The sequence below is a fragment of the Erpetoichthys calabaricus genome, chromosome 8 (assembly GCF_900747795.2).
Source record: "Erpetoichthys calabaricus chromosome 8, fErpCal1.3, whole genome shotgun sequence".
NCBI classification, from domain to species: Eukaryota; Metazoa; Chordata; class Cladistia; order Polypteriformes; family Polypteridae; genus Erpetoichthys; species Erpetoichthys calabaricus.
The window spans coordinates 100650731-100664115 of record NC_041401.2 but is presented as its reverse complement, the minus strand read 5'-3'; the positions used below and the strand labels follow the sequence as shown (position 1 = coordinate 100664115).

Genomic DNA, 13385 nt, shown 5'->3' with positions numbered 1-13385 from the left:
TATTTTAGGTGTGCTTTAGGGAGTTAAACCCAAATTTGAAAGAACTTTGGCTCCTGGTACCTGAATTAATCATAATTCTCATGTGATATTCTCCCCAGCATACATTTACAAATCCTAATTTAAGATATATTAAATGATAAATCTTAAAATGATTCCACAAATGACAAATTTGCACATATAACTGCTTCTTCAGTGCGGCCTCACGTCTCACAAATCTGTGTGCCGTAATGTAGAACATAACAATTAAACTAATTAAATGAATGCACTACATGTGACAGATAACAGACAGATTTAATTTTATATAGTGTCTATTGTAACAGGAGATACATGCAATCTGCTAATCACAGATAATAAATAGTACAATTCATGTAAGTGGATACTTCTGTGTATAGTGAAATATGTCAGTAAATAAAACTTTTCATTACATTGCAGTGCTCACCCATGACTGCTTATTGAATTGGATACAACACCTTATATTATGCAGGATAAAATGTATTACTATTATTTTTTTAAATAAGTACATTTTTTAGGTTGGGTTGATTTGTTTAATGAATACCTAGTAAATGTATTTTTTATTTATTATATAGTACTAGCCAACCCGCGGTGTAGCATACGCTACATAATTATTTATTGATGGGTGAACACTTCATGAAAGACACAGTTGTCCAAATGGGGCAGGTTTGAGGATACGACTGTGAGTGAATGAAAAGATGGAACTCCGGAGAGAGCAACATACAATTGTCCGTGACTGAAAACTGGTTTTGGCAGATACAGGCATATCTTTTTGAAAGTTTGTCCCTGCGCCTTATTAATTGTCATTGCAAAGGCCAATCTAACAGGAAATTGTCTGCATGTAAATGTAAATATATTTTTTTTTTAAGTTTTTAAGCACAAATATAGTTAGTTATACCATAGAATGCATAGAACTAGATGTAAAAACATTGAATAACACTGAGAAAACCTTGAACAACAGAGAAAACTTAACACTGCAAGAGTTTGCACTATAGCGCTACGAACTTTTTTTAAGCACAGGGAAAAAAATTAACATTTGAAAAATCCGTAATTTAATAAACCACCAAGAAAAGTAACATTGCAACAATGCACGCTACAAACCGATCGCTGTAAACAGAAGTGAAAACAAAATCAAGCCCGGTGCATTCTTTAACTGCCTTCTCTATCTTATGAGTCCAGCCTGAGTGTGTGTGTGTCTCTCTCTCGCGTGCCTGTGTGTGTGTGTCTCTCTCTCGCGCGCCTGTGTGTGTGTATTTCTCTTGTGAGCCTGTGTGTATCGCACTCACTGTCACTCTCTCTCTCTGGCTCGCTCGCTGGCTACACAGGGAATGCACAGGGAGAGACTGAACACGTGCGGAAATCATCGGCGCGCACAAACTGAAAGGGAAACTGGCTTGTTCGTATACCGAGTGTGTGGTCGTGAACAGATGCAAAAGTTTGGCAAACTTTTTGCGTTGTTTGGTGAGGTGTTGCGTGCTGGCACATGAGGCTCAGTCGTGCATATCCCATTACGCTAGAGGAGGTTTAGAGTTAGCGGGCGGGGCTCTGTCGTGCGTACCCCATGATGCGGGAGAAGGGTTAGAGTTAAAGGGTGGGGCTCTGTCTTGCGTGCGTATCCCATGGTCGGGCGACTTGGTGGATTATATATAGAAAAGCAGCTGGAACTGAAAAGAACAATGAAAAGTCAACGTGGCTCAGAGGTGCATGTGGGCTGTAGCAGAGACAAAAGCGACTGAGGCGGTGTTTGGTGAGGTGCTGCGTGCCTCGAGAGCGAGGGTAGACTCGGGAGGAGGGTTAGAGTTGGTGGGCGTGGCTCTGTCGTGCGTATCCCATGGTCTTAGAGTTGGTGGGCGGGGCTCTGTCTTGTGTGCCATGGTTGGCTACTTAGTGAATTGTTGGCGGGCGTGGCTCTGTCTTGCGTGCATCTTGCTTGCCATGGACTTAGTGAATTATATATATAGATAACCAATAACCAAAATTTTGACTCTCAAAACAATTTTCTATAAGCAAAAAATACCAAACATGGCTACTGAATGTGAGGGTAGAAAAATATTACTTTATGACACAGAGTTTTGGCTTTCAACAAAACAATGCACAAAGCCTGTGGTTAGATACTGGTTTGTAACGGCAACCTCACTGAAAAAACGAGATGAGATGGTCAATATCTGTCCTTCAGGAAAAGGCAGAGTAGAAAGCAGAGTCCAATAAAAAGGGTGTTTTAATTTGGCACAGTATTAATGATGCAACATGTTAGGAGGAATTAATATTCAATTTGAGAAGAGGTCTGTGTATTAGAATGGATCAAAAAAAGCTGGGAAATACCATTACCTCTCCATTTAGTTTGGATTTAGCACCCCTTTTGATTCTCAATTCAGCTGTGCAAGGATGAAAATAATGGAAGCATTATTGAACTTGACCTGTAATCACTTTTGTCTTTGTTTAATTGTTATGTTCTTTGTTTAGTATGTTTTACACTTTTTCTGTTATCAGTATATACGCTGTTAAGTTGACTTTCAATATGGAGGCAAATTATTTGTGATGGAATTACCCTTAAGGTTTAAAAGGCAAAGTTCTCTCTCAGGCAACTGCCTTTTCTTTAATTTTGTGTGGGCTCAATACTGCATCTGTCAAGTCACCCACAGTCATAGGAACTGACTCTTGTTCTTGAATTTGCACCACATGGGCCAGCAGGCCTATATTCAAGCGTGTCTTGTAAAATATTGCAGATTTGTAATTGAAATTGTAATTCATGTAGTCAGTGATGTCAAAAAAGACCCTGGACATCTAGGGCAATCCTATTTAATGGTGTTGGTGTTCTGTAAGCAGTAGTACTTGGTCAATGGACATGTTGTGTTTGCTCCTGGGCTCATCATGGATGATTCTGGTGTGGTCGTACAATCTTCTTGAATACTATTGGGGCAAAGATGATGTGGCTCATCTAGCTGATCGATATCTTCATGTCTGTAATCAGAGGTTAGGATGCTGTGCAGAGCTCAGTTTCTTCCAACATGTGCCCTTTACATTGGAAGAGACACATTGTGCTTGCATCATTAATAATATGAATAGTTCAATAATACTATTAAAAATTATATGATAAAGCAAGTGTTAAATATCTGAAGAAAGTTCCAATGTGCATACCTCACTTTACCTCACTTTCTGTTTTGTAGATAAAAGAACAATCAAGCAGAATGGTAATACAGGGTACTCTGAATATCAGAGTTTATGTTCATGTTCTCTTCTAGTGACAGTTCAAACTCATTGCTTTCGTCAGGTATAACAAATACATAAGCAAGTTTTTAATGGCCTCATAATGTATTTGATGTCACAAACATGTTCCTTTTCAACATGTCTCCCTCATGTGATCATTTTAAGCAAGCTTAGTCACTATAGCAGGAGCTGTTAGTTGTCACAATCAGTCCACAGCTCTGATGCTCCATTGATCATGGAGGTAAAATGGAAGTAGACTCTGATCTCAGTTTGTGAGCTGCAGAACATAAATCATCTTATCTTATCTGCTTTTTAAAAAAACGTCTAACAAACAGGCCATCTTTCTCTTCTTATTTGTATAACCTTTGGGCAGACAACAATTATTTATTAAACAATGATTACTCTGTAAATCACATTTCTGAAATTCTCTTGGATTACAAACCCTGGATTTTAATGTTTACCACTGCTATTGTAATTCTACAGATAAAAATAAAACTTGTAGCAGCTTGCCATCTGCTGGATGAACAAGTAATTGAAGAAATTAGAATGATTAAAAGAAGTTAATATTTATTTATCAGCAGATTTAGTATATAATACCCATCACCTGATGCTATTGAAGGTTCAAGATTTACAAAATTGAACACTTTTGTTTCCTTCTTGAGATGGACTACCAACTCATCGGTAGTTGGATCCTGCCTTTCCAGTTTTTTCCTGCTCAGTGCCACTAATGTGAAACTCTTATAGCTACATTATATGGAATTCATATTTTAAAGTATGCTGCTTTCTACCTGTAGCAACAGCCTTCAGTATTGATTGATCACAAAGCTACAGTTTGTTCTTATCTACCACTGGTGGAGAACTAAATACTTCTGTAAAGCCAGCAGCACATTATGCAACTTCTAATTGAAACAAATGTCAATGGCTGCAGTTGCTGTATCTTTTTTTGCCTTCCACAACTAGGAATCGCTGGGTATGACAGCTTTACATTTCTAACGTATTGTGAGCTTGGCAAATTCCGACAGCCAATAATGTACTAGCTAACAAACAGCACATTGCCTGTACCAATGCTTTCCAGGTATGGTGACTTCAGCCATAATCTCAGCCCTTTCCATTTCCTTTTTTCCATTCTGTCATGGCATGACAAACACAAGACATAAGCCAGACACGCCTCAATTCTGTGTGTGAGTGGTCCTGTTTTTCTCATGGTATTCATTGTACTTTTAGGTGAGCGCTCATTGATTCTCAGGTCTTATACACATGCCCAAGTCTCTGGGTATGTCACACTATAAAACTGGCGGTCATGGAAATACGCTGCAACTATTCCTGAATTTCTGTGATTATTTAAATGAAGGCCACAATTGGAAAAGTGTGGGTTGAGTTGGCCATGGAACTTAAACTAAGCCTTACTCAAAGGTATGTCAGTGATTGTTTGATACACTAATGAGAAGCGGGGCAAAATATTTAATTCAAAAATAACCCTAATTATTTATTGCAAGATAACAGAAAAATATGTAGACATATACTGTACACAATGTAAAATTTCATTAGTACAAATATATATTTTTGTTTTTTTTAATGTAGTGTAATGCATACATACCATAATATATTTTAACAAAAATATTTCAATATGTGTAAGATATGCAGTATGTGTACCTGACCCATGTTTTGCTAGATCATTCACATATTTGGCATATCTATTAATTTACCTGGAAAAGTTGAACCCAGTCTTCCACAAAAAATCCATTTATTGTAAACTCCATGTAGCACACTGTAAGGAGTTGAAGTGGGTAGCTGCGTCAGTATGGGCTGGCTGCAAAGAAACAAGTACAAATGTTTATTCCAGGCTAACTCTATGTTGTGTTTCCTTTCTTTTGTTTCCTTACTTGTTCCTTTTCTCACTTACAGTACTTAGAACACTTTCCTCTCTCAACATTCCTCTCTCTTTGAAATCTTGTCCTAGCAGTATCCAAAAATATTTTTCTGGCCCTCATTGTTACATAAAGTAGCAGTAGAAGATTAATTTCTTGTAGGGTTCCTCAAATTACTTAGATATAAGCTTCTCCATCCTCACTCAAACAAAGTTCTCTTCCAATGACATGTTCAGAAATCAAGTGTTTGCGCCACTGTTCTGTCATTGATGGGGAATGACAGTGTGGAAGAATGTAGGAAGAACAGTCCCTTCCATTTCTGTATAATTTATTTTTTCCTGTTTATACAATTGTAAATACTAACTTTAATTTGAAGCTAGTTATTTTTGGCATTGTACATGTAGGTGGTTACTGAGGATGCACACCTAATTCTGGCAAACGAGAACACACATATACCATCAGTGCTGTTAAAAATGAAGAATGGATTGATGATGTGAGCAGAATCTATTTTTGCTAGTTATATTTTGCAATTTTTTTATTGTTATTTTGCTATCTTCTATTAATGCTTAATGATGATATACTGTATGTAAGGATGGTATTTACTAAATAATAAACTGATCATCTGATTGAGAGTGCAACATGAAGCTCCTAGTGGACCTTGTGCCATTTGATGAATGTAACAAGCAAGTTTAAGTTCAAGTTCAAATTCATATGGTAGAGTACACGGTCTATTGCTCAGGACCTCAAAAAGTACAAAATCTGAAATAAAAATGATCAAACTCACTAAACTAACACATTTCCAATCCATTTTCAGCTGGAAGAAACACCACAAATGAAGAACTCGAAAGTATGCTGGAAAGTGACAACCCTGCCATTTTCACATCTGGGGTGAGTACCAGTTGCTGGTCACTGTGCCCTGTGCTTATATTTTCTTGGCGTTACTCCCATATCTTGCACTGCATTAATCTGTGACAGTTCACATTAAACTAATTATGGTATTATTTTAAATGAAGCTTCATCAATATAAGGGTAACACATGTGTGAACATAATTTAAGCCAGAACTGAAGAATGTACTATATATTGTAAGAAAAGGTGATTTGAGATGAAGAGCTTGAATGGAGGACAGCCTGCATTTTTATTAATGCATTTATATATACGGTATATAAATGGATAAAATACATACAATTGTCAGGGTAGTGTTTTATTAAAAACTTGTCACACTTTGTTTCTATAGCATTCTTTTTTCTTGTTTCTACTATGACTTTTTTGTGAATGGTGTGCTTCACGAAGTCATGTCCCTCCTGAATGTCATCCTTTGTGCAGCCATTAATCATCTAAAGAACATAGTTCTTAGCCTGGCACTGACAAATCATGTGCACTTAATTTCACTCACTCTTCTAATCGTAAATAAACTTGCCACAGTGCAGCCTTTTCAGTCTTAACGTTCAAATACTGCGATATACAGGTGGTTTCTGCTTTACTATGAGGCTCAACTGTTAACACATCAGGTCTTAAAAGTTGATTTGAATTATATTGTATTTTTTAATCAATATTTTATTGTATTTTTGAAAATGGAAACATTACAATGGTGTGCTACTCCATCAAACAAATAATAACAACATACACTAACAGATGCATCCATTTATTTCAAAATCAATACAGAGAAAACAAAGGAAATATAGAAATACAAAGGAAAAAAAATTAACCCCCACTCAGGGGAAGGAGAAAAAGAAAGACACAAAAAAAATAAAACCAACTTTTTAAATGTAATAGAACAATTAATAACATAACAGAGTCAATCACATGCCCAGCATGCTTATACTAAAATAATATTAATTCTTGCCATGTTTTAAAAATGTTTTGGCCATATCTTCTAAAAGATAATTTGATGTTTTCTAATTTGAGATAATATAGAATGTTTGTTACCCCTTGAGTTGTAGTAGGTCGGCTGGGGTTATTGCAGTTGAGCAAAATAAATCTTCATGTTAGTAGTGTGCTGTAGGTTTTTATAATCAATTTCCGGCTATACATTTCAATGCCCTATGGGATTACACCAAACACCACTGGTAATGGATTAGCAATATCAAGGCTGTCTGACAAGTATGATTTTTGTCCAAAATTGTGTTCATTTGATGCATTCCCAAACCATATGCTTGCAGGTTGGGTCTTGCCCTGGGTACATTTTGGACAATTATAAATGAGATAAAGGTGATCGATAAAAGACCTTTAATTAAATAATGGAATGCTTGGCACAATAGAACTAGAATGTATTTGATTCATGGCTGAGTTCCACTCTTAGAAATGTAGATTCTTTAAAATATTTTTATATATTGTTGAGATGCTTTCCGAGTCTTCATCAAGCCTAACCAGTTTAGATACAGGTGTGAAATGTGGAGAGTTAGGTAGGTTTTTTTAACCAAATTTCTAATTTGTATATAGGAAAAAAGTGTTTAGCTGGAAAATTTTATTTTAAGTGTAACTGTTCATAAGATGCAGCTACTTTGTCAATATAAAAATATTGAAGGGTCTTAATCCCTATTGTTTTCCATAGGCTATACATTGAGTTGGTCTGAGGAGGTGGAAAAAGATTATTATCATATATAGGAGCAACAGATAAAGTGCTTTTCTATCTTAAAATGTGCCCTGTGTTGGTTATATATTTTAAGCAACTGGTGGACGAGTAGATTGCTGGTACATTGGCGATAGTTAATATTGATTGGGGCACAGAGCCAAATATGCAAGGAAGATTTGTTTTCCATTGCAGTCCAGGCCTGTGTGAATTTATGAATTTCTGCCAGTTTCCGAGATTTTATTATGTGTATATTTGCTTCTCAGTAGTAAAACTGAAAGTTAGGAATTGCCATGCCCCACTTTCTGCTTTATATCTCCGTAGAGTTGTCTTTTCGATACATGGCTGTTTTTAATTCCAAATGAATGATGTTATAATTAAGTCTAATTTCTTAAAGAATGATTTGTTGATGTATATAGGAATACTTTGAAATGGATATAGCAGCTTAGGGAAGATGTTCATTATGACAGTGTTCTTTTTGCTGAAGTGAGATGGAGGGTGGATCATCTGTTAACATTGTGTTTGATTTTATTCATAGTACTTCTAAAATTGTATTGACAAAGATCTTTACATTTTCTTGTGATGGTTATCACCAGATACTTAAACAAAAATAATACTAACTCTTGAGAAATAATCAACTCTTGAGTAACATGATGTACAGGCAAGATATTTTCTTGAATTATACTTCATGATACAGCATGGTCATTGTTTCTACCATGTTCTTTCCTGTTGTCAATTGTCTGTCAGCTCATTGATACAGTAGATTTCACTACATTTGTGCATTTTCTAACCTGTTTATGCAGGCCAGGATTTGTAGTAAGGGGCAAAAAGAGGGGGAGAGTAAGACGCATGCAGACCAACTGTATAATATAACAACCCTGCAGGTGCAGGTAGTGGTCAGAAGCCCATTTGCTCACTTGAGGGATCTTGCCATTAGCTCAGCTCAGTATACTTGTGCTTTCTGAGTTCATGGCCGGCCTGTCTATGTGAGGATGACAAAGAGAGAGGTGTGGAGCGAGTGTAGCAAAGGGCAGTAAGGCTGAGATAGGGAGAAAACTCCCTGCTATGTAATATACTGTAATACCCTCATGGATACAGTTAGGGGTCAGAGCCCCTCTTATGTTGAAGGACATGAAAAAATAATCCTGAATAATAGAGTGTAAAAGGCAAATCATATCTCATAGTCAAGGTATAGGCAAAGATCAAAATCAGAAAAGTCAGGAAGAAAGTTCTAACAGTAAAACAAGTACAAAGTTAAAAGGAAAAAAGAAACTAAAAAAAGAACTACCAATACTGTTTTTTTTTATTTACTACACTTACATTTTTTTAACATTTCTTTGATCTAATGAGGTCTGCTTTGCCAGTCTGATGTCCTCACACAACCAGCCTTCATAAATTAACAGCCACCACCCCTCTACATGTGGCGGTATGAGGTGGAGAGGAGTGGGATTGCAGAGGGCCGGTGCCTATTCCAGCCGGATTCAGCACAAGATAAGACCCATCCCTTCATGAGGCACCAGCAAATAGTAGAACACACTTACATAGGCACCCCCTGCACTCTTTCACCAAGCCTTTGGGATGTGGGAGAAAAACATTGGCAGGCACAAGAAGAATATTCAGATTACACGTAAGCATTGGCTGCTCAAGTTTCTGCAGCTATTAGTGGTGATGTTGACTGCTATACCACTATGATGGTCTCTACCCATTTTCCGGATCTTCTTTATCAAGTACAAGGCCAAATATCAGTCCATCACAGGGTACGGTTACTCACATAAACACCCACATCCAAGTCATAAGTCTAAGCTATGAAAAATAAAAGTAAGAAAACACAACAGCAGTTTGAGTAGGTTCATGTTATGTTTATCTTTCTTGGTGAGAGTGTGAGTTTTTGCCCTGAAATTTATCACATTTCAGAACTTCATACAGTCCAAAACTGAGACCTTATTGTATTTAGCAGAAGCAATCTAGAAATCGTGATCTTCAGTTTCCTTGAAACCCGATACACTTAGTTGATCTGGCTGTTGTTTACTTTCTCTTTTTGTAAAGGCAACTCTAAAATTTAAAATGGTTCAAATGATATGCTTTTAGAAACTTCATAGAAATGTAGCCTAGCACAGTGCTTCAGTTATGTTGCAAGGGGTTATCTTGTTGTGTTTCTGTATATATGTGAATTTAGTGCAAATTCCAATGCAACAAAATTCCTTTATCATGGTAAAAGTTAGTGAGAAATATCCCTAACAAGTCTTTGATTACTTTAGAGATTAAAAACAAGTTGTTATTCCATTTGTGCCTTTGTGCTAGGCAAATTGCCAGGCAAGCTCTATTTAGAATTGTATATCTTACCATATCACACGACTTAAGCCGATATCATGCTACATGACTTCTAGTCAGAGGGAATGTTAAACTTGATTACTACAGTTACTGATCTTGTTGCTGTAGTTTGTCAGATTACACGACTAGTTATTGGAGGGTATGTCAGATTAGGTGCCTACGCTATGACTTTCCAGCATGGTTTCCAAAGTGGTGCAAGCTTGACCCTTTTCCTGGCAGCCAATAATGTGCTGCCTGATGGAACAAGTGGACATGCAGAGGCTTTACTGGTTTGCTGTTGTTGTTTTTGGTTGGGAGCATGTCCTGATTACAGCACATTGCTGCACCCACCACACAATGAACCACACGGTTTGCCAGCCATTTTTTCAGCATTTCTGTCCAGCCAATTTACTTGGACAGGAGTTTCTACAAATAGTTTTTTTTCATGTTTCTTCATTGCTTCTACATTGCTTTTACAACACTCGATAAATTCCCCTGAATTTCTTTTCATGTGCAATGAGTTTTCCTTTTTTGCAATCTGTTGTGGCACATGCAACATCAGACAAACAAGCTTCTCTTGTGTTTGTCAGGTCCAGAACACCCTTGTTCCATATTTCTCATTGCAGAATTATACAGTATGCATTGTACTTCTGTGTGAATGCTCATTTGTTGTCATCTCTGACATACACACAGTGGTTGCCCTTATCTATCACCTTTGGGGTTATCACGGATACATATAATATCTTCTAGTAATTCTCTTTGGACTAAAAACAGAAGGAACTTCATTATACTTTGAGTGTTTTGACATGATAACATTAATACTACTAGTACTATGACCACCTCATTGTGTTTAACTAGAAGAATCCTAACGTCCAACATTTCACAATGGGAAAGAGATTGCCGGTACTTCGTAAAATTAAAAAGAAAAAGCTCTGTAGAGAACTACACAAAAAGTATCCAGTTCCTTTTATTAACACCGCTTTCAAGTTGTACTTCTTAAACTAAGTGCTGAACATAATAGCTTAACACTTTTCTGGTTTAGTAGACTTTGAATACACATTTGTTACAATGCTGCCCTTTACTTTATTCTTTTTTTATTTTTAGTGGAGAAAAAAAGGTAATGAATAAGACCAATCTACTGGATTTTAACACATTATACTGTATATCTTCTGAAGCTTAATTAAAAAGTTGTCTTCTTTCTTAAATGTATGACATGTATATGTTTTTCTCATTGTAGTTAGTCCAGTTGTTTAGCTGAAGTCTCCTTGCAATAAGCCAGTGTAACTCTGACTATTTAAAAAATATTACTAGCCTGGCATATTGCAAAATCCCTTGTCTAAACGTAATGACACAGACTTTCCAATTAACCTGCAACATTTGCAAGAAATGCTGTCATGTTTATACTGTCCATAATCTTGTCCAGATACAGTACGTAAATTCATTCAGAACTCCATTAACAATTTCATCAATGCATCATGATATAATGTTGATAACGGAAACATGTTAATTGCTTTTCTGATCCAATATTTAAGCAGGGTGTCACCAAGTCCTTTCTCCAATGTGAGCAAAAATTCCACTTCTATTTTATGGGGCTACTCTAACAAATTCAGTTTTGTAACAAGCCTGTGTGACTTTGAGATACAACACAGCACTTGATGGTGATGTTTTCTATTTGCATAGCTATTGTTTCACATCCTTGTGTTTCTTTAGGCCTTTATTTGAAGGCACTGAACCAAATAATGTGCTTAAGCTTAGAAAAATCATCAAGCACCAGCCTAAATGAATTCTAGATCAATTACTTTTGCTATATGTATATTTTTATGTAAATACTTATGTATGTTTTTCCGAACGTTGTGTTACATATACAGTAAACTCTAATGATGAGTCAGGCATTCTTATGTTTGGTGTATACATTTTTAAAGCTCCATGTGTTTTCCTAAGTATGTATTTTTTCTTTAATATAAGACTGTATAAATAACAAACATTATTTTATAATTGACATGCTTTAAATAAAAATTATGTGTAGTAATATAATTGGAAGTAAATGGTGCATATCTTTAGCATGAAGAATTCTCTTTGATAAATTGGAAATGAACCAAATTGTGCACAATTCTACTGAGTTTAAAGGATACATGTGGTATTTTTTTGAAGTCAGTTATTTTTTCATGACTGTAGCAAATATTAATTTGCTTTAGAATCTTGTGCTGCTAAGCCAAGCATTAATTATAAATTTAAAAAAACCTGCGTCTCCTCCAGTCACTTACAATGGTGGTCTGTGAGGACCAGACTAAATGTGATACAAACACTTTAAAATGCACTTTCAACTTACTGAATACACTACATTACCATCCTTTCAAGAATTTTTTTTATCAATGCGGGCATACCCAGTGTATGCAACTGTCTATGTCATATGTTTTTGGTAATTTTAGATGTAAACATAGATGCTTCTGTAAAACAGCTAATGTGGACAGAGATTTTCAGTTTAAATGCCATTTTTAAATAAAAATGTAGGAAGTAAGACTAGCCTTACTATTGACATGCAGGTGATTTGCCTCTTTTAGAAATATAAGGCTTTTATATAAAAAAATTGCAAGGCAGGGTAATCAGTTCAGTTCAGATTTATTGTTAGTTGTATAAAGCACAGTGAAGCTCTTATGTGATTTTTTCACTATGCTCCCATTTGACATGCATATTGCTCCGTAAATTTGGTAAAATCACAACACAGATTTCAAAGGCCGAAAAGTAAGCATTGTTTTGGAAAAAATACTCCTATGATTTGATCAGGCATCTTTCTGTTGTTACAAGCCCTAGTAGAACATAATCACCAAAGAAATAGAAATGCTGAGGCAAAGCTTAGGCGGCTTTGGAAATTGGCGAGTTGGGGGAGGCAGTCAAACTCCATCCACAATGCTTATTGCAAGTAGAAAAGCAAACAGGAAACATGCACTTACCTCAAGAAAATAGTACAAAGAATCTGTTATAAAATGTATTCCTTCCCTTTATTTTTGTTGTCACAAGCATGCTTCAGAGATGAAAAAGGCACGCTTTCTTAAATCAAACCCTTTGGTGCTTCAAGGTGGATGTATTCTGTAAATGTTAATGCTTTTGTCTACATGTTGGGACCCTGGTATCCTTCACCGCTATTATAAAAGGCAAGAGCAGTATTTTTTTTCAATTTATAAAGAATGTTTCTCTTTAGAACATACATTCTAAAAATGATTAATATATTCTTTGTTTTTTTGGAAAATCACCAATAGTAGCAGCCTTAGCTCAAATAGGAAGTGCTGAAGTAGAATATATTTTTATATAATATGCTACCATGGCTGTCTGTTTGTCTGTCCAGGATTTTAAATCACCTATAGTTCGCAAACCGTTTGACCTATTGACCTGAAATTTGGTCACTACGTGACCTCTACTG

The 13385-nt window shown here is 36.1% G+C and overlaps 1 protein-coding gene across 1 annotated transcript in view; it reads left to right on the top strand.

Moving 5' to 3' along the window:
* Positions 1–13385, top strand: part of LOC114655882 (syntaxin-1A) — a 414537-nt gene that overhangs the window by 356165 nt on the left and 44987 nt on the right. Inside the window, exon 7 of the mRNA XM_028807166.2 lies at positions 5902–5975. Coding sequence (XP_028662999.1) covers positions 5902–5975 — 74 coding nt within the window. The remainder of the gene's footprint in view (positions 1–5901; positions 5976–13385) is intronic.